The sequence below is a fragment of the Pelmatolapia mariae genome, linkage group LG15 (assembly GCF_036321145.2).
Source record: "Pelmatolapia mariae isolate MD_Pm_ZW linkage group LG15, Pm_UMD_F_2, whole genome shotgun sequence".
Classification (NCBI taxonomy): Eukaryota; Metazoa; Chordata; class Actinopteri; order Cichliformes; family Cichlidae; genus Pelmatolapia; species Pelmatolapia mariae.
In genome coordinates this window covers 40,687,345-40,709,007 of record NC_086240.1, presented here as the reverse complement: position 1 = coordinate 40,709,007, position 21,663 = coordinate 40,687,345, and the positions used below count along the sequence as shown (strand labels likewise).

Here is a 21,663-nt window from a genome sequence, read left to right as displayed (position 1 = left end):
GATGAACGCTAACTTTTTCCCACTGGATAAAAGTTAACGTGAGGGTTCCTGATGGTTAGGGACAAATGCAATCGCATGGCAGGATGCTGTAAACGGACCAAACTTCAGTCAGGAGAACAACTGAGATAATCCATCCACAATACCAGGTTAGTCATTAATATACTGCAACAACATGAGAACAGAGCAGCTGCAGAGAATTCAACATTAATGAATCAATGGTACGGAAGAGGAGGAAGCAAGAAGAAGGAGCTGAGGAAAGTTTGACTTATCTGACTGTTTTGTTTCGCTTAATGCTCCTTATGGTCTGAAAAATACGGTATTATGTATATTATTGTTTTCGCCTCCAAGTTCCCAAGGAAGCACAGTGCAGGGAACAAACTGCACATGGCAGCTTCAGTAATCCCACGCTGAAAAAAATAGCACCTGGCTCTACAATTTCGTAACCCATTGGCTAACTTAGCCTCTGGGAGCAGTGGCCAATTTATCTGGTCTTCTGTTGGAGCCAGCAGATATTCAGGGCAAGATTTCAGCACACACTTCCCGCATTACCCCCCGAATATGAACGTTGACATGCAGAGTAGTACAAAAATGAACCTAATTCCTAAAAATGTGGGGTTTTGGTGCCCCTTGGTGTCTCCATCCCAAAGGCCAGTTCTGTTTGTATGCTAACAAAGCCTCGATGATGCAGTTTAAGACCAAGCCGTCACAAATTCCAACCCCCCACCAAAACACTGGATTTAAAAAAATTGGCTTGACCCCCAAGGAAAGGTGTTCAGATCCAGAACACCAGTAGTAACAGAATCAAGAAAAGACAGCACGCTGGTGTAAAAGATGGGATTGTTAACCAAACATACAGTACAGACAGATACAGGAATTAGCTTCAGTATGGTATAGCTATCTCAGGGGCCTATGATGTGAGAAGCATTTAGACACAGTTTCTGAATTTTAACATGAAAAGAATACACAAAGCCGGCATACATCGCCCACTGTTTAAATGAGAGAACAGAAGAAACATGACTGAAAGCTAGAAATATAAATCCTTTCATTTAAGGATGCCAGAACAAAACCCTTTCATTACATTAAGCATACTGCAGTTGCTTTACAGCATCCAAACTGATTAAAAATGTATGAAGAGCAGCGACAGAAAACAGGCTGGCTTCTTTGTAAAGCTGCCTGTTTGCTGGACTGCAGCCATGTGTGAAGTGTGTTTAAGGAGAGATTTTTCCCTTCAACACATATCCGAGTGCATCAAGTCAGCCAGCTGTTTAGCAGGAAGACATGGTGGGTCAGTAAATGGAAGGTCCTGTGAACAGCAGGTGATGATAGTGGTTGAGCCGTGGCCTCTCAGAGGCTGCAGCTCTTATTGCCTGGTGATTCATCCATCAGCCCGGTGCTCTCTTCACATGGTAATACCCTGACAGAGTGTGTAATGCAGGTATGGGACCACAGAGTGATGACTGCTTTTGTCTGACTAGCGGCTCAGCATTCACTCACTCTGTGTGTTTATTAGCAACATATTGGCCTTTCAGAGCTGGAGCTGATTGATTTTGCACGCTTCTCCTTGCAGCTTCTGTCTGGGAGGGGGCGGGGCTGTGTCACTCAGTCCCACCCCTAGAGGAAAAAGGAAAGCACTGCGTACATTCAAATAAGCTATTTTGCTTATGAAGGCTCCTAGCCGGGAGAAGTGACCCAGAAGTAGCTCCATGGCAGCCTTAATAAGAGCTGTTTGAATTCTCCAAATGCTTTGGAAACGAGTGACAGTGCTTCCTTTTTTTTACCTCCTATAACTTAGAGCACACTGGACCATCTTTTATGAAAGGAGAGAATGATGAGAGAATGACGCCTCCGAAATCGTCGGAGCACTTTTGCAAATATGTGATGTCTTGATAAACCGAGCAGAAGTTTACACAGCTACATTCTGGCCTGAAAATATCTTAAAAGTTTATTTTGTGACCCAGAAAGCGTAATAAGAGTAATATTAAAACTAAGTAGCTGCCGCCATTGTTGGAAACTGTAATTGGCTGGGCCGTGCTCTCAATTCTGGGATAGGTTGGGCCACAAAGGACACACCCGACCCATCCTTCAAATCTGGGGAAAAGGAGGATGCATTTGTCGGCCGCATTTTGAGGAGTCTACGAATGTGGACAGCCTTCGTTGCATCGCTGTGACGTAATCGGCCTACAAATGCAGCCTCAGCAGGATGCAGCCTATGAATTTGGACACGATACGATACTTGTTCTTCTTCTTTGGCGTTTAACGGCAGCTGGCATCCTTGTAGATTCAATGCTTCCATCTACTGTTTCAGTCCGTTATACTAATGCTACTTATTCCTCCGTCTTTCAGGATCTTACAAAGCTTCAAATGACGCGCCGACTATTAAATTAGTTGTCGGCGATTTTGATAGTCGACGTAATCGCGACTAGTCGACTAATCGTGGCAGCCCTACATCCAACAATTCATGAAAATAGAAAAAAGAAAATGCGCTGCTGCAGATCATTAGTAAATCTGGTCCTATATGTCCTTCTTTCAAACTCCAGTCTTTGCAATGAAGTGTTACTTTTCACAGGATGTTCTCATTTAAACAACCTGCATGAAATAACAGAGTAAGAACATTACATTGCATTTTGCAGTCCATTTTCTGCACATTGCAGTTTCATATTGGGTGACATCTAGCGTCACATTGTTATGGAGGGTAGTGTAAGCAGTGTGAGGTCATTCGGATTCTCAGCACACCACTTTTCTCTTTTTCAAAGTTCTTATGAGGATGATGTTTTTTGTCGAGGTCAAGGAAAGTGGTTTGGAAAAGGAAGCCATGTCCTTCTGAGCAGTTAGTTAGAAGACGTGAGAACCAGAGGGAATTTTTTTTGGTATTTTTGATTTTTTTTTTTCTGAAAACATACAAAATGAAGAAAATCAGATATTAGAGATATACTTGATGTGAGATTAAATGGATACAGCAGGATTAAGCAAAAATACAAAAACTGGAAAAAGACAATAAAAGTCATGATCAAAGAGCTTACCAAAGCAGAAAGGAAAACTAGCTTGTGTAAATTAAAATAAAAGAAAGGATTAGACATAACATAAAATTAATTACTTCATCAACAATTATTACAAGAATTAACTGAGATGCTAATTTCTTTTCTTAAGATTTCAGAAGGTAGTGAATGTTCATTCCAGATTTATACATCAGAGTATCCGAGGGAACTGTAGCAGCAGCCAGCTAGCAACCTAGCCAACAACGACGTGCTCCTCCAAGCAGCCCCGCCTATAATTATACGAAACTTGATCCAAGGAGCGCAGCCTTAGAGAGCACAGCTGTGTTTCCAGAAAGCCCCGAACAACAAACGCGACTAAAAACCAAATGACTAAAATCGTAATTTTATCATAACGTCGTGTGTTTAACGACATAATACTGACACTTGGATGGGCTTATTAGAGTAAAGCTGATGAAGTGACGTTTTCGTTTCCACTGTACACAATGATCTGCAAAGTTTTTGTATTTACACACTGTAGGTGAAATCCTCCATGTTTGGAAACTGTGCAGAAAAAGATGTGTTTAGTTATTTAAACAGGTTAATGCAGACACATTGTTACCATTCACTTCATTTAGATGTAGAAACTGTTCATTTTTACAGGAGATGAACCAGAATTTGGTGCATAAAAGGCCACATATCACTTTCTGATGTTTTTTGATAAGTTGTTGGCCTAGCAAGAGCCTCTTAATTTAATTTAAATTCATGAAATATTATGCCCTCCATATTTTCTGCCTCCATGGGCTGGGCTGACAGAGAGAAGAAGAAGTTGGCCTCTGGCTTCGCTCCTAGACTGAGTTTATCTAGCAACACCCAGCTGTCACTGAGACACACACACACACACACACACACACACACACACACACACACACACACACACACACACACACACACACACACAGCCTCAAAGTTCAGTAGTGTTTGTGAGTATTCAGCAAACAGAAAGTTACTTTGGATGATTCACTAGTGAGGCTTTAATCCTGTTTGGGTTTTTTTGTTTGATTTTCGTGTGTGTGTGTGTGAATGTCTGTATGTGCAGGTTCACATGAGCCTTCATTTGTGTGTCCTTTTTATCTCCATGTGTGTTCAGTCAGGCCACCGTGTCACAGGTTTCTGGGTTTGACTTGTTGTTTGTTTTATCTTTAATACTTTTATACTGAGTTTGGAACATGAAATCGTGGCTACGGCTCATCAAAGCCGGCCAAGCTCGCATTGATCATGATTGGAACGCTTTCTTAAATCAACAGTCGCAGCAGCAGCGTCAGACAGCTTGTTACACCCTGTTGCGTCTTCAGTCTGACCTTCGCTTCACTCTAACTGGTTTCTGTAGGGGACAGGATTTGATTTTTAGTAGCAGGGACGGGGCTAAAGGGGTGGCACTGCTCCCACTGAAACGTAATTGGCTAGTCCTGGTGCCCCCAACCCCGCACGTGTTTGTCATATCAAAGCAAAGTCCGGGTTCGTTTTTTTTCTGGGAGAAACAGTGTTGTACTTCTCAGTGCAGCTATATTATTACAGGGTGGCTCTCAGTGCATGCTTATGAAGGCGCTACGTTGGTGCACCAAAGTGTTTGCTTTGGTATTTATTTCTGATCTAACTGTTACCATGCCATACAGGATCTGAATCTTTCATCTAAAATCACTCGCCAATCACAGTGGTCTCATCAGGTCAAAGTCTGTGTATCCTGCAAACATGACATTAACACACTGTTTGCCTTGAACAGTCTGTGTGAACTAAAAATCAGCCCTGCTGCTGTTCATGAATAACAGTAAGCTATTAACTAACTTTTTTTTTAACTTTTTTAGTATTTGGACTCGTAACTCTTGTGAACTTGTGTCTTTTCAAGCTTGTAGCTGAGTTTTCTTGGTAAACAAACTTAACAGAGTTACCAAGCCAGTTGGTTGCTAGCATCACCTGAGAGCTAAGCTCTGTGAGACCGTATAAGCAGAAAAAGATGAATGGATGGTTCTTCAAAGATTTTCTTTGACAGCAACAAAACTGAACAGTTTGTATCTGACTGTGTATTTAAACCCAGACAACCATCGAATGCTTTCTCTGAATGTTTAGGTAACCATATAGTACCAAACTCAGCAGTGTTATAATTTTTATATTACATCATTTTTTAGCTAACGATACCTGAAGCTGCATATTTCTACTTGAACAACGTTAGTTAGGCTGGCAGACTTGGTCAGACTTCTTCTCTGTCCAATGTGTGACAGCCAGTGAAATGATTTGAGCTGCTGTGGGAGGATTTCCAGTCAGTCACACGTGTAATGAATCGGCCCTCACATGCCCTGAGGCGCTTCCAGCCCTCAAACTGTTTCATTAGTGTTTGTGTCAGTGGAGAGTTTGGGGGTCCCAGTGTGGCCCAGGATGTGATTTTCCAGCGTTTTACTCTGACCCCACTAACAACCTGAGGAAAACACTGGGCTGCTGTCACTCCTAACAGAGATTGCAGGAAATCTCCCAAACAGTACTCTGTCCTGGTTTCTCTCCCTGTGCCTTCTTGTTATTGCAGAGAAGAGTGCATGCCAGACTTTTCAGGGGTTACTTCGTTAGGATCATTTGCTTCCAGCAAAGATATTGATTAAACGCCAGTAACGCATTGATCCTGTGTGGCACATTCAGGACTGAGAGGGGTTCTTGAGAATTATAGTAATGAATCCTGCTACTCTTATTTCAGGATCAAAGTCAACATATTTTATTCAATTTAAAATGTAATCACTTTATAAATGATGAACTAGCAAGCACAAATAATCATTGAAAATACAAAATAAAAGCCGAGGATTTGTGCAGCAATATTATGAACTCCAGCTGGTTAATTACAGAATGAATTATGTGCAAAGGTCAGCGAGTACTGACTTAGCAGCGGTTCCTAACAACAGTCATCTCAGGGCACTCAGGGCAATCACGTGGAGTGAGTACTGTGAATGACAGTGGTAGTTTCAGCCATCTGTGGGAGGAGCTTAGAGTGACCGCCAATATAAACAGGACACGACACAAACTGCAGAGCAGGCAGGTTAACGGCATGCTGTGGAAATACTTCAGTTCAAAAAACCAAAAAACTTTGTGACACATTATCTGCTGTTTTTGCACACCTGCAGCTTCAGGCTGCTGCTCCCTGCTGTCCATGTTGATGTTCTGAGCTGTCTGAAAATAGGTGGTTGAACTGGGCAATCACCCACTGCTGCCCAGCAACATCTAAAAGCCCCATGCTTAGTTCTGCTCCAGTTCCCTCTGTGTAGTAGGAGGATGGGGGTGTTAAATCACACGGCTCTAAAATCATGTAGCAGCATGAGTGTTTTTGAGCTGGACCATGGATAATGTATGAGCATTTACACCAAGCAGGTACAGACCATCAGACAGAGTGCAGGGTGCAGAATCTCAACCACCTCAGAGGCCAACAGCAAAACAAGCTGTGATTGTCTCTTAGCTTTGTTTTCATGTTAAAGCAAGTAATGTAAGATACTGTATAATGTCCTTAACCTTAACATTTAAATCTCAAAACAATGTACGTTTTTGTGAAAACAGAGTCGATACATTCCCAGTTTGTTCTATTTTTAGAATGTATATCAAACTAAAGAGTGTCGGGTTTTCAAAAAAATGCAATTTTAAACAAAACCATAAAAAATGAAGCAAAAACGTATCTGTGCTAAGAAGCTTTTGCTCTCCACCAAAAATAACTAGCTGTACATAAACTGCCAGGTTGACTCATTCAGGTCTGATTACAGCCAGCAGTCTTAAATCAAATGAGCACTTCAATAAACAGTTTTTAAAACTATGGTTTTGGCTGAAAGTTCGACGCAGGACCAAAGTACGGCTAATGCAAAATAAGTGCATCCATGTGAAAAGGCTTACAGAGCTGCTGCAGATGTGTGACACATTATCTACCAATGAAGAAGAAAAATGAAGTTTCCCAAGAGTAACTCACCGCTAACTCCACCCTCTGCACCGTGAGACAGACGCTCATCAGTTGGGTGGGTGAGCAATGAAGCCTCCTACTGCAGCGTTCTGGATTAACTGAAGGCCTTTCAGGAGCTTTAAGAACAACTGTAATTAGTGCAGTAATAACAAATGCATGGACTACTTTGAGCATCAGTCTGCAGGAATTCATGATTTTAGCTTGTGCAGATCAGACGAGGCAGGCCTGGAGAACTGTTTAATGTGCAGTTTAAATGACATATCCTGGTCAAACATGACTCCGAGGTTTTCACAGTCATACTAGAGGCAAACATAATGCCAGAGTATATCTACAGTGAAGTGTAGAAGCAGTGGCAGTCTGATGCTGGGGGATGATTGCTGATTAAGGGTCAGGGTGAGACTCCAACTTTTGGGGAAACATGAACTCTGAAACTGTTAAAAGAAACATTTTTGCCTCAGCAGCATGAAATTAATATCAAGAGCTGGGATGGACTTACTGCTGATGAAGGTTGGCACAGTTAGCTCTCAGTTTCAGTTCGGTTAAGTTCACTTTGTTGCACCGGTTGATGCATTTTTTCCTTTTTGGTATATGAGCCAGTTAATGTGAAATCCATAGCTAACATGCTGAGGGACACATCACAGAATATTCTGTCAAACACTCACTTCATATTCACAGAGTATTTGTGAGAAGCTTGTTAGCGTCTCTCCTGTCTTTGTCCAGTGAATCAGTTTTATGGCTGATTTAAGCAGCAATTTGTCACGTTTTTGTTCTTGAAGGATCAAACATGGCATTAAGATTTTCCTCCTGATAAGTTGACATAATAATAGCACCCACAGGACTCCTCAGTCACAAAGACTTCTGTGAGTGCATCAGGCCCAAATTGTCCCTTTTATGAAATTCAGTCCGATGTCTTTATTTCTGATGGACATGAAAGAGTTTGATAGATATTTACTGCAGTTTCATAAAGTTTGAAAATAATATGCTTTAAATCTCCAAAAGTTGATTCTGTTCATCTGGACGTAGCGTTTTGAAGCCTCCTACTGCAGCGACTGAAGAAGTCACTTGGATGAGTGACGAAACGTTTCTCCCACAAAACGCTACGTCCAGATGAACAGAATCAACTTTTGGAGATTTACTTTCCTGGTTGATTGAGAATGCATCAAGAAATATGCTTTAAAGCAACCCTGTTGTTGCATATGGTGAAGAGCTCATGCAGAAGATCTTTCTGCTGTTTTTAGCTTGTTTGGTTGAGCGTCAGAGAAGGCTGGAGGCTGAGAAGCCTTTAATATTTCTCAGGAACATACTGTGCATTTATAACACTGACATGTGTTTGCAGTCCCATAACCATCTCACACACAGAGAAGACTCTGTTTTATTCAAGCCTTTCAGTTTCCTGAATTTTTTGTGGACCTGACAGTTTAAGTTTACTTTAAGATGAAGTGTTGAGCTTCACTCTGTAAAAGCTCAAACTGTGGCATAAAGTGAACGCTGGATCAGTGTCGTGAGGCTGCTAAGGTTTTCCTCTGATGGAGGGAGAACTTTCTGCCAGAGTTTCTTGGTTTTGTCCGTGGTCTCTCTACTGTCCTCTTTCCTGTCTTCTCTTTAACCTCAAACCAAAACTGGTCAAGGTCAAAATGACTCATTTAAATCTCTTGTTTTTCTCCCCACCGTGATAGAGAGCATGGCGAATCGTACTTTAGGACTTTGGTTACTTTCTGAAGTCCCTTGAAACAACTGTTGTCATTAAACCCTGAGGACATAAATAAAGCTGCATTGAGAGTTTGTATTTATTTATTGTGTTATATAATACTCTCCTTTTCTGCCAGGCGCAGCAGAGATGGAGGTGCTGTTAATGGTTCATAGTTAGGAGAACAAATCAAACAGCCACAGGGTTCCAGAAACAGAAATGTATATTATTACACTCAAGCTGTATTCTAATGTATCCGACACAACAATGAATGTTGTAAATGCTGTCGGTCCGTGCATAGATTTACGATGTGCAAACAGTTACTGACAGGATTACATACGAGCAGACAGACGCTCGTTCACACGGTCATCGCCGTTTCCCTGCCGTCGTCACAGCCGCCTGCTCTTAGCTCTCATCAGTTGCTATTTTTCGCTCGTCGTCAGTGCTTTCCATCAAACACGTTCTACCTCTAACACCAGTAAAAATAAAACGTGTTTCTGTCAGCTGAGAAGTGAATTAATTAACAGTGAATGTGAAAAATAGTCTGTGAAATATAAGCTGAATATTTTGTTCCATGTCTTACACGACACAGAGATTTGTCTAATGTTCTAACTTCATACATCAGAACCGAGGACTGTTGGGTAGGAAGTCCTAAACTTTGATGGAAATTAAAAAACTCAACAGTGAAATGTTGATTTTTAATGCATTTACCACACAGCACCAGAAGCAGATCAGTAATTTACTGAAGTATGAACTCTACTGAAGTTAGTGATCCCCTGACTTTTCCTTCAGGGCTACCAGCGAGTCTCCGTTTCCCCATCAGTCCCTGGAATATCTCTGTGTTTGTTCACTGGCAGAGCCGAGCGGTGGTTTGAAGAGTTTTCAGCCCCACAGACCCGCTGATGAGTCTTATTTATAATCCAAGACAGTCCAGAGCATTGACGTTAGTCAGCTGCACTGATTGTCACTGTAACCTATGAGAAAGGAAATGAAATCAGTGCCGATTATGGCTGGACAAGAGCCACAACCTGCCTGTTGTCTGGTGAGTGAGCTCCACATCCTGGTGTCTGGTGTCTGTTAAGGAGACATAACAGTGCTCTATAAAAGCACGTGGCTCATTGTGTTCTCACGTCGTAGCTTCCTCTGCTACAAAACTTTATATTTCAGTTGGAACAATTTAGCAACTTTCACATGTTGACAGTTGAACATAATTGAAAATGAAACGATTCTGATTTTTATACATTTTTATAGAGATGGTTTGTGATTACCCTCCAACAGTGACACTTTATTCCTGGCACATGGTTGATGCACTGTTTAACCCACGAGGCAGTAATGCAGCTCCACGTTCTTCTTTCCAGATGATTTTTGAGGAAATGTAATAAAATGTGTTTGTGAAGGGATTAAACAAGCAGTTTAAAAAGGCCAGCTTGGGCCATTTTTCATCACATTTGCAGAAACGTGAGTCATTAAAAGTGTGTAACGCTGACTTGCGTGCCTAATTGAGGACAGACTGAAGATATCACAGGAACTTTGTTCTGGGTGAAGCAAACATCACAACATTTCACATCAACACATTTCTGTGTTACCAAATTCCTTCTTTCCACTGGCCTGTTTGGCTTATTAGTGCTTGTCAAAAGCAACATTTGGACAGAAACAAAGCTTCAGCCCCCCCTCTCCCCCAGCTGGGGTGGAAGAAGCTGTTCTGGATGCACTGACTTGTTGTTAATGTGCAAGCTGTGATGAGCTGACATTTGCCATTGACAGCTTTGTTCTGCATGAGTGTGCTGTGTCTGCTCACATCACACTGTCAACAGAGTTGCACTGATTTCTGGCAAAATGCAGTCACAGCATTGTGCACCTCCCCCGGGCATCGCAGGAGCCATTTCCTCTGCGAAGGTGCGCTAAAGCTGGCAAGCACACAAAGAGGAGAGCGTTGCATGGTCTTCCTGCAGAAAGCTGCTCCCATCTCTGCTTTACTCCTGCAAATCCCGTCTTCAGCTTTGGGATTTACAGGCTGGATAAACTCTCGGGCCAGGTCCACCAGTCTCTCCTCAAATGCTCATCTAAATGCGACTCAGGTTTTACATCAATTTACTCTATTACTTTTTTCTTCTCTTAAATTCTCCTTAAGCGGCTTTGAAGAAAAAAACCACTGTGATTGGTTGTGTCCAGGTTTCATCGAGTGTTGAGTTGTTAATACTTAGGAAGACAGCATAATTGAGACAAAACATTCCCTTTGTGCATTAGTTTCAGCTCTCCTGTTGTCTTACATTATAGATCAAGCCTTCTCGTTTACAGTGTCGCAGGCTAGCTCTTCTCTAAAAGCCTCCAAGTCACAGTTTAGTTTAACTCGAGCCCAGCTGATGGAAGGAGAGTCAACAAGATTTATCAAGAAGGAGCAAAAGTTTTAAAAGCTATTTGGAGGTGAGATTGTGGGCACTTCAGGCTATCTGATGTTGTCTGTTGGTTGCCTGCTGCAACTCTGCATCGCCCTGCCTGTGGAAACCATTCAGGTCTTCAAAGGGTGCCGGTCCAGTGCTGCATAAGCCTCTTGTTGCTCCTTTCTGTACCCACAGACATCTAAAGCTGGGGGCCTGCAGGGACCAGCAGTGGCCCTCGGCAGACAAGCTTTATGATCACAGATCCTCCCCAGTCTGAGGCTTCTTCTTTCCCACAGATCACAGTATCGAGTCAAATATCGCTGATTACATTTGCTGTCATAATTAAGCAGCTCTGGTGTGAATGTGCAGCAAAATGCACTGTAAGAAATGTCATATAGATAAAGCAAAAAGTATAACTGATTAATAGAATATCATCTGTTTCACACACACAGTGTAGACAGCAGTTATTAACTAGCAATGAAATTGTGACAGCCCCGTGCTGGACGAGAAAAGTGTGTCGCTGTGTCAGCACGTGAGGGAGTTATTCATGCTGTTCGTCTGAATACAGATAAAACAGTCACGTCACAGTGAAAAGCCTGAATTTCAGCAAAACTAAAGAAAGTTTTGGAGATAAAACCAGTCCAACTGTTTGTGACGTCTGTACCAGGACGAGCTGTTCCAGTAGGACAAAAGCTGCTGCATAAAAACAAATGTTTTTCTTGGCCTGCACATATCGCTGATGTCAGTGTCTGTCTTCTCTCTTCAACAGTGAGCTTCCTGGACTGCGGCGGGGGGAAGGTCTGGTTCCAGGTTGGAGATAAACATGATTTCAGTGTGAATGAGGACGGTGGGGTCTACGCCCTGCACCACCTAAACCTGCTGGGAAAGGAGAAGGCTGTGCTGGTCTACGCCCTTGACCTGCACACGAAACAGGTCTGGAAGGCCAGAATTCATCTCCGTGTTCATCCGAGCAACAGCACTCAAACTGAGGTAAAAGCATTCAAAGGCCTTTTTAAAACTTTGTCTTTACAGTTTTCATGTGTTTGATATTCTGATATTTGTCTTATATTTTGATAAGAGAGCTCCGATCCACCAAAACAGGCCGACTCATCTGACTGTACAGACTAATGAGGAACGCTGTTAACCAGTTATGAAGAAGGGAACTGTCCATAAAGGCCAAAACTATTTTTATACCAGGCTGTAAACATGTTACTGAGTGATTTGAAGTTAGACGTGTTAACACATGCGGCCTGACTCATGTTTGGAGCCAGTCTGTGCCAGAGTGTCGACCACAAATGAATTAGGTCTAATTAAACCAGGTAAATGAAATGTTTAGGATACCAATAAAGGAGAAGCTCTGCCAACTGTGCAGCAGATGATTGGTCCAGCATCACCATGACCAAGCCAAGGCAGCCAAACAGCAAAGCAATGACATGCATGCGTCTCAGCTCCGATCATCATATAGTCCACGTGTTTAAAGCTCGATGATCTAAGTGTATCACAACAGGCTGACAATCTAATCTCTAATTTTGATTCTTTTATCGAATAGTTTGAAAGTTCTTCATCTACACAGGCAGAAAAGCAGAATCCCAGTCCCTTTTTGAATAATAATGACTTAATTAACACATTCAGAACTCGACAGTGTTAACACATACCTGTATGCACGTCTGAGGAAGCCAGCATGTGAGAGAAATCTCCCCCCTGCTTCAGTATGAACAGATATAAAATCACAGCTTTTGCAGCCCAGCAGGCGTCTGAGGTTGGCCAAGTGCTGATTGCAGAGACAAAGCAAGTCAAACAGCCATCTGTTAGTTTGTTTCATGTACAACAGTGATAATAAGGCCCTCTGCATGTATTTAGACAAGGCAGCAGCTTTGATTGGCTGTTCTTATAAACAGGGCCCAGAAATAGCTGGCTGCCATATGCTTTAGCTGCTATCAGAATCACTTGCTGCAGTCGGCGAGGAGGAGAATCACAGAGGGTGAAAGAAGCTGTCAACAATCCTTCGTAAGGAAGACTCATGAGGACGAGCCATCGCAGCTAACAGCCAGTCATTTTCCAGCAGTGTCAGCATCGAGGCCTTCAGCTGAGAGGCGGGACCGGGGTTGTTATCCAATGGAAGTGTGGAGTGAGACGAACAGGCGTCACATTTACAGCTCGCCAGGCTCCACATGGCTGCAAATCCTCCGTGTTATGTGAAGTATTGAGCCTTTGACCTTTGCTTGTTTTGGAAAAGTTAGACATCGCTGTGTTTATTAATCCCCACAACGTTAAAGTAGATGTCAGAATAATCAGAGACACAACAGGGAATGGTACTTTGTGTTGTCCACAGAGTCAGGAAGGATAAGCAGCCGTATTCATTTAGGTCAGCTGACAGAGTTGAAGACTAAGTTCACATCCTGGTGTGTGTGTGTGTGTGTGGGGGGGGGCGTTTCTAACGATCTCTTCTTGTTTGATTACTCATCAGCATCCCTTCTTCTGTTGCTTCACCTGGAAACCTCTGCTGAATGATCATAGACAGAGAAACCTCCTACATCAAATATCACAGCGATGAAAATGATATAGAGAAACAAATTATAGAGTGAAGTGTTATACAGATCTGCTCAGACAGTGGCACACTCACATGAAGCCCAAAAACAGCAGCTACATAATTATCATATAAATATGCTGAATTACACAAATGACAGAGATGAGGCTCAGTGTGCGAAACAGCCCAGCGCCACCAGTCCTGGTACCGTGCACCTCTCTGCCACCAGTGTTACACAGGAGGCTGTGACAGCGTGATGTTGCTGGGCGAGTGGTTGGTGAGGTTAGTCATGAATGTATGGCGTTATTTTTGTGCCACTATTCTGAGCGCATGTAAAAAAAATTTCAGCGCATGTAAAAAAAAATTGCACGTGCAAGTGTTGCATTTTGAGGAGAAATTTATTTTGAGCGAAGAAAAGCTTAATTTGAGTGAACAAAATTCATTGCTGCGTGCAAAAAATGTATTTCAGTGTTTGCTATTATCCACACACACACACACACAATAGCAGCCCCTCTCGCTCAGTTTGTGCATTTGCGCTTGCTCGCAATGTGTTGCTTACACTCTCAACATTTCTGCCCGTGTGCGCTCAACTCTTTCTGTACGTCGTTATATTTGTGCCACAAAACCAGCCAATCACAGACTTGGATGCAAAAAAAATCTGATTGGCTGTTTTGGTCTCCAATCAGCTCGAAATGAGGAAATGCAATATCCCAGAATGCATTTCGTCCAAAACTCAAACGAGGCAGTGGCGGAGGAACGCAGAGTGGCGGAGTTTGAAATATTACTCTTTCTGGGTCACAAAATAAACTTTTAAGATATTTTCATGTGAGAATGCTGCTGTGTAAACTTCAAATATCTGCTCGATTAACAAGACATCACATATTTGCATAAGTGCTCTAACGTTTTCAGAGATGCCTGTTACCCACCAGCTGACCGGGTGGTCACTCGGGTTAAACATAATATAAAAGGCTGAACTGACAAAAAATCACCGACTACACCACCAGGTATTACAGGAAAAACCATAAAGCCTTTGAACTAAAACAAATGCTGTTGTGACAGTGACGTACACTGTCTTGTTGGTATATATGTATGATTTGTATCATCTTCATGTTTCCAAACCAATACCATGAGCAGCAGCTTTTACAGCTGTGGCTCCAGCAAACATCAGCTGATCCTAGAAATTAATATTAAATAAATTCTAACAACAGCTGATCAAGCTTAAACGTGCTGCTGTTGTTTAGCGCGACATCCGCTGGTTTCCTCTTTCTGCCGCAAAGTGGGCGATAAACAAACAAGAGAGACGATCAGCTGATCATTGATCAGTTTCATGATTGAAGTAGCAACAGGAGAGGGAGGGGAGAGAATGAGAGGAGAAGAGACAGCTGACAGCGTAAAGACAGAATAACTCCAGCTTTGTGTCTTTTTTTTATTCTAGCTGAAGTCCGGGACGAATCGCGTTCCTTTTCACCTCAATACGGATGTATTGTAATTGGTCCAGCCCAGAGTTGATCATGACCAATTGGCTAATCCATCTTTCATTGTTTATACCGTTACAAAAACAAACAAACATAAGAATGAAAAATCACGGCCAGTCCAGCTATGCGGTCATCTGGTTGGTAACAGGCATCTCTGAAAACGTTAGAGCACTTATGCAAATATGTGATGTCTTGTTAATCGAGCAGATATTAGAAGTTTACACAGCACCATTCTGGCATGAAAATATCTTAAAAGTTTATTTTGTGACCCAGAAAGAGTAATATTTCAAACTCCGCCACTCTGTGTTCCTCCGCCACTGCCTCGTTTGAGTTTTGGACGAAATGCATTCTGGGATATTGCATTTCGTCATTTTGAGCTGATTGGAGACCAAAACAGCCAATCAGAGTTTTTTGCATCCAAGTCTGTGATTGGCTGGTTTTGTGGCACAAATATAACGGTGTACAGAAAGAGTTGAGCGCGCAGGGGCAGAAATGTTGAGAGTGTAAGCAACACATTGCGAGCAAGTGCAAATGCACAAACTGAGCGAGCGGGCCTGCCATTGTGTGTGTGTGTGTGTGTGTGGATAATAGCAAACACTGAAATACATTTTTTGCGCGCAGCAATGAATTTTGTTCACTCAGATTTAGCTTTTCTTCGCTCAAAATAAATTTCTCCTCAAAATGCAACACTTGCGCCTGCAAATTTTTTTTACATGCGCTCAAATTTTTTTACGTGCGCTCAGAATAGTGGCACAAAAATAACGCCATATGAATGATGCTGAGGAAAAGTGAGCAAGGAACCTGACAGGCAGGACACACAGTTGGTTAGCTGGCACGCACACACACACACAGACACATATATATATATAAGAGTAAGAACAAAAATGATAAAACTAGAGGACATGTTGACCACTAAAGCTGGTAAAGCTGATGAACGCTCTGCCTGAGATGAGCCAGCCTCCATAATGTTGCACGTATCCATCGAATGAGTCACACGTCCTCTCTGATGCTCTGTTTCATTTATTTTCATCCCATTCAGACATTTCCACGTCTTCTCCTTTCATGTTTTTGATCATTGCTAAGAAATGAGAGTTTTTAACTCCGCACATATCAAATCGTTGTTTTATAAAACAGACTTCTGTGTGAGATTGCGTGTTGCTCCTACACAGACTAGTTGGTTTTTAATGAGAAGAGAAATAAGAAGAAAGCATGAACTCAAACAGAGCTGAAGTCTGTAACAATAAAAGTGCTCCAAATCACTTTGAATACTCTGTTGTTTATTCAGGTGTGGCGTTTTTTTCAGTGATGTCAAATCAATTGTGTTTGCTATAAAAATGAAATAAAATGTTGGAAACACACAACAGTAAATCTGTTTACTCTTTGACCTCAGATGATTCTTTGCTCTGCTGGCTGGAAATGATGCTTCTGTTCAGTCAGTGCTGCTAGTGATATATTAACATAATTTATTGTGCAGTGTATCATATAAATCCATTGTACTGTATGTCAGAGTATTCTTGGTATAACATTTAATTGAATCAGGTCCTGCAGAGAGTAGCCCTCCCCATCTCCAAGGTCAGGGGCTGCACGGCTCCTGTGCAGGTGCATTGTGGGAGAGTAAATGAGAGGCTCCTTCCTTTTTTTCTTATCGTCGTCTGTGAGGCCTGCAGTGTCACTGCAGATCTGTGGCTGCAGAGGACACACACACACACGCCCACACATGGTGACAGGTGGTGGTCATTTATCAGGCAGACTATAATGAGAGCATTAATCCAAGCCACTGGAATGAGGTCAGAAATACCCTGAGTCACCGAGCCGTCCCTGCGCTCTGCTGTGTGTGTGTGTGTGTGTGTGTGTGCGTGTGTGTAACCCTGAGCTGAATATACACGATGCTTGTTTACTGTCTCTGCAGGTAAAGCCCAGTGATGCAACACTGACTCAGCAGGTACCAGAGATCTTGTTTCCATGGCGCAGCGTTGTTGTCAGAGGCGATGGTACTCTGAGGCGAGTGAAGAGGGACTGGGTCATTCCGCCTATCAACGTTCCCGAGAACTCACGAGGACAGTTCCCTGAGGACCTAGTCAGAGTAAGACACACACACACACAGACACACACAACAAGGCATGTCTTACAGTGGCTGTGAGGACTGAAGAGAAGGAAGAAAACAGGGAAAACAAACAGGAAAATAAAGCAAAGAGCAAAATGTCTGAAAAAGATAATCAAATGTGACCCAAATGGACAGCGACGACAAAATAAAGCTAATGAAATACCCAGGAAACAGGATCCTTGTTAGCCTGTTTCAACAATAAGCTAATGCAGTCTGACAGAGTACTATAGCAGCTAGCAACTATGCACCAGCATACTGAATATAAAAGATGGATGTAGTGATATAGTTTTTGATGTCCATAATGATATGACGATGATAATCCTGCTGATATTTAGTGTATGATGCTATCAGCCAAGCCTAGCCTGCTTGGTTAGCAGGATACGGCCATAAATGTGCAGCTGCATCTCAGAGCAGTGTTTCCCACGAGTGTTAGTGTCTGTGGACCAGAGGAGGAGGGACACAGACAAGAACATTTATGATTGACATTAACAAGTTTATCCTCTGAAAATATTCTATTTTCCAAAAGCTTTGTGAGATATAGCTAAACAATAAACCAGCTAGCTCTCAATGGGTCTCATATCCTGTGGTTTAACTTCAGCTTCACTAATGAGCTCAGCTGTCCTCAGACTCCTGTCTGCCACCAGCAGCTGACGTAGTACCAGCATAGCTGCAGCCAGTTGGACACTCGAGACAGGAAGCAGCTAGCTGGTTAGCAGCGACTGAGCTTTAAGAACAAAAGGAAGGATTGTAAACTAGTAAATCCAACTAAGCACACATATGCCTCTTAATTACAGATAGACAGATACCTGCTAGGAGATCACACACTGGAAACGATGCTGCACAGACTGAATAATCAGTACAATCAGCCATGCAGCAAGCTGTAATATTTCTCACATAATTGCATTAAAATATGCAAAAAGCATCAGCAGCACCTTCAGTTAAGTGACTGACATTACATGACTTTAGATGAGGTGTGGACTGTGATGACACCCATCTGTCACAGCAGCCCCAGAAACATCAGCTTTCAGGTGGATCGTAGAGAAGTTTACCATTAATTCACAGAATTTACCAAATATGTTCATGAACTTTGTTTTAAAAGGTAAAAGATGTAAGTTGGTCTAAAACAGAGTATTTCAATAAGAGTCTGTGTGGAATCACTGGATTCTGAGTCAGCCTCAACTGGTCCAGAACAAGAAATGGACTCTCTTCATTTCTCTTCATTTCTCAGCCCTGAATGCTGGAGCGTGATTGGAAACTTGAAACGCTTAAAGGGTCACATCCAGTGACCTCAGAGCCAATCAGAGATTTACAGTGGAGCAAGACCATGCAATAAATTTTAGAGCAGACATGCACGTATGAATAAAAAATGAACTCAATGCTAATGATGACATCTATGAAGAGTCCAAATATGATGATAAAATACTACGCTAATGCTGAGTTAGATAAGTGTGCGGTGAAAAATGAGTAGTATCTGTGCCTTCAAAGCACAAAATAAAACTTTGCTTACCAAGGTCCATGTAGAAATATATAGAAGCTAAACAAATTCTGATGCTGACCTTCTTCATTCTTTAGAAACCGTTCTTCTTCAGAACATGAAGCTGGATTGGTCTCTGTCGGGCGTAGGCTAGTTTAGCTGTGTTTGTGCAGAGGGTGCAGGCAGGGGAGCTACACTTGGGTTGCAGAGGTGGACCATTGTTCATATTCAAATAAACTTGGTTCTTTTTTAAAGGAATATTTTCATTTAAAATATATTTTTAATTTTGATCAACAGAGATAGTTTCTGTGGTTTAGTCGGGATATGAGCATTGTTCCTACAACAAAACATCTGCAGTGCTTTCTCTACATGTTAGCAGACTTCACGTTACAGTCAGCGACATTCTTTTCATGAGATACAGTATCCATCATCTAAACTCGACACTTACACCGATGGCTTTCTGTGGGCTGCAGGAAGACATGAGGCTCTCTCTTTGTTCCTCATGAATCAGACGTAGCTCTACTTCCTGTAACCCGATGACCTTTGAAAACCTTTGGCAACATTTCTTCTGTCACAGTACACATGTAATAAATCACTTTAGTTTAGTTACTTTTAACAATGGCAGCCTTGCAGAGCAAACAGCCTCCACACATAATACGTAATTATTATGAAACCAGTTATGCAGCTGTGACTGCTGTAATAGAGATGAAGTAGGTACAGAATGACAAATGCAGCTGCAGCCTCGGTAAGAACTATGTGATGAGATGCCTTCATTTTATCGAGGAGTCTCAAACTCACACTGGTTTGATCCTCAGGGAGGCAGACACGTAGATCTATAATCTACTTTTTATAAGTGTAAAGAACTGTAAGTCTGTTCTAATATTTCAGAGCAGAACACAAACAGCTTCAGACGTTTGAAGCAAAACAACCAAATTTCAACATTATTTCTTACCAAATGCACATTCAACTTCAGAGCAGCAAATTTGGCATACTGACTGTTTGAGTCTGTGTATATGTAGGAGATACAGTGCTGTACAGTTATATGTGGCCTTTGCAGAATATAAGACTACATATCAGTGCTGGTCCATTTCTAAATGTAACTTTAGGAAAAAAGAAATACTGTATGTTGTGAAAATGAAAGCTATGAAAATGAAAGGTAGATATCTGTGCTCTTTAGTACACAATGAGCCGTGCAGATGGAGAAAGAGGCAGCTTACCTTTCAGACTGAATTTGATTTGTACACGGATCATTTATTCCTTGCTTCTGTTTGAGTGATTTTGATGAGTGTTTTCAAACGTAGCCTTCCCTCTGGCTCCGCCCACTATCTTAGCATTATGCTGTTTTCTCTTTAAAATGCATTAATTCGGAGACGTCTTCATCTTTTTCTGAGACTTGTAAACATGTGTATGTGCACGTCGAGTATCTTTGCAGCACCCCCTCGCTCTTTAATGCCGTGATGATGTGGACAATGTGCAGGATATTGAAGGTGCTCCAGACATCACAGTTTATTTTAGCTTCACCTCAAATCACATTTCCTTTCCTGAGCTGCTTCAGGCTCCTGCTGCGTGTTGCCTGTGCAAGCCTAAAGTCATCGTGACACACAAGACACATCCAGGTCAAACTCACAAAGTTTAGCTCCACTTTTGGTTTCATTATATTCTTACATTTAAAAAAAAGATGGCAGTCATGCTCAGCAGAAAGAAACAGCTCCCAGAATACTGTGACAGCAGCAGATGCTCACAAAGAATGTCGACTTCAACATAGAAAGTTTGGTTTTTTAATCCAGATTTGCTGTTATTTACCACCTTCACTGTTCTTCCAGCTCTGCGTTTCCTGTAGTAAACACTTCCTGTGCCCTTTGTTTTTCTATCTGTTATTTAGATCCGCTCAGACCGGGATAAGAACCGAATGCTGCGCTACAGTGTGACGGGACCTGGGGCTGACCAGCCTCCCACTGGGATCTTCATCATTAACCCCATCTCAGGCCAGCTGTCGGTCACCAAGCCTCTGGACAGAGAGCACATCTCCAATTTCCACGTAAGACTGTGGGCGTGACAGCGAAGGTCAAAGGCGGAGCAAATGATGAATGCTTTAGTGATCAGTGTGTTAGCTCCTCTGGCTGCATGTTAAACCGAGGTCCGTGGTTAATATGCGATACAAACGTCTGCAGCGTTGTGTCTCGGTTCCTTCTTCCTTGTTGCAATCCGTTGCCACTGAGCGTTTATTCCGTTCTTGCATGGTAGATATGTCATAGTGTTAGTGTGTGCTCTTCAAAGTGTTTTCTGTGGCCAGCCAAAGATGGACTCTTTCTATTTAAGTAACTTTAAAAGTACTAAAAGTTTCACCTTAGATGACATAAAATGCAGTTTAACACCAACCCTAACACTTGTAGGACCTGCCTCTGGAGGCATGAGTCTGCTCCCAGTCAGCACGCTGCTCTGTGTCATCCCTCGCGTTTTCATGTTATATCTGTGCTGTCACTCTCTCCTGGATTTATTCTCTCTCATGCAGAGATGATGAAGAAATTCCTTTAAAAAAGCCACTTGGTGTTTGCTTACTATATCTGCTACCGTCACAAACAGCTCCGAGAGCAGAGTCTAACCTTTTGATCTGTAGGAATGCACCCACAACTCACACGGGGGAGTGGAAATCTGGAGTCGCAGCAGGTTGATTTGCATTTAAGCTGTCTGATGAATATTCATGTGATTGGATGTAGTTGTCAGAGCTAGGAGCTGGGATTGGCCTGCATGTTTATTCATGAGGGAGGCTTTGGCTCTTTGAGAGCCTCATACAGATGCACTGTAAAGGAATGACTTATCAGGGCCAATCAATACCTATATTCAGCATCTTTGACCAAATTATGCTGAATAAATACATCACATATGCACCTGATTTAAACTAAGGCCATCAAAAATAAAATAGATGTTTGATTTTCAAAGTGGGAATATGTTCCTTGAAAAGTTGTTTTTCCAAAGTTTTGTGTTAGCTTTGATGGTTTTGATCTTTGAGCAGATTATTTAATATTAATTACAAAGCACTGTTTTGTAGCTTTTATGCTGA

The 21,663-nt window shown here is 42.1% G+C and overlaps 1 protein-coding gene across 1 annotated transcript in view; it reads left to right on the top strand.

Moving 5' to 3' along the window:
* LOC134642660 (cadherin-2-like) overlaps positions 1 to 21,663 on the top strand; it is a 96,211-nt gene that overhangs the window by 36,189 nt on the left and 38,359 nt on the right. The window contains exons 3-5 of the mRNA XM_063494566.1: positions 11,792 to 12,012; positions 16,934 to 17,107; positions 20,485 to 20,640. Of these exons, the coding sequence (XP_063350636.1) occupies positions 11,792 to 12,012; positions 16,934 to 17,107; positions 20,485 to 20,640 (551 nt within the window). The remainder of the gene's footprint in view (positions 1 to 11,791; positions 12,013 to 16,933; positions 17,108 to 20,484; positions 20,641 to 21,663) is intronic.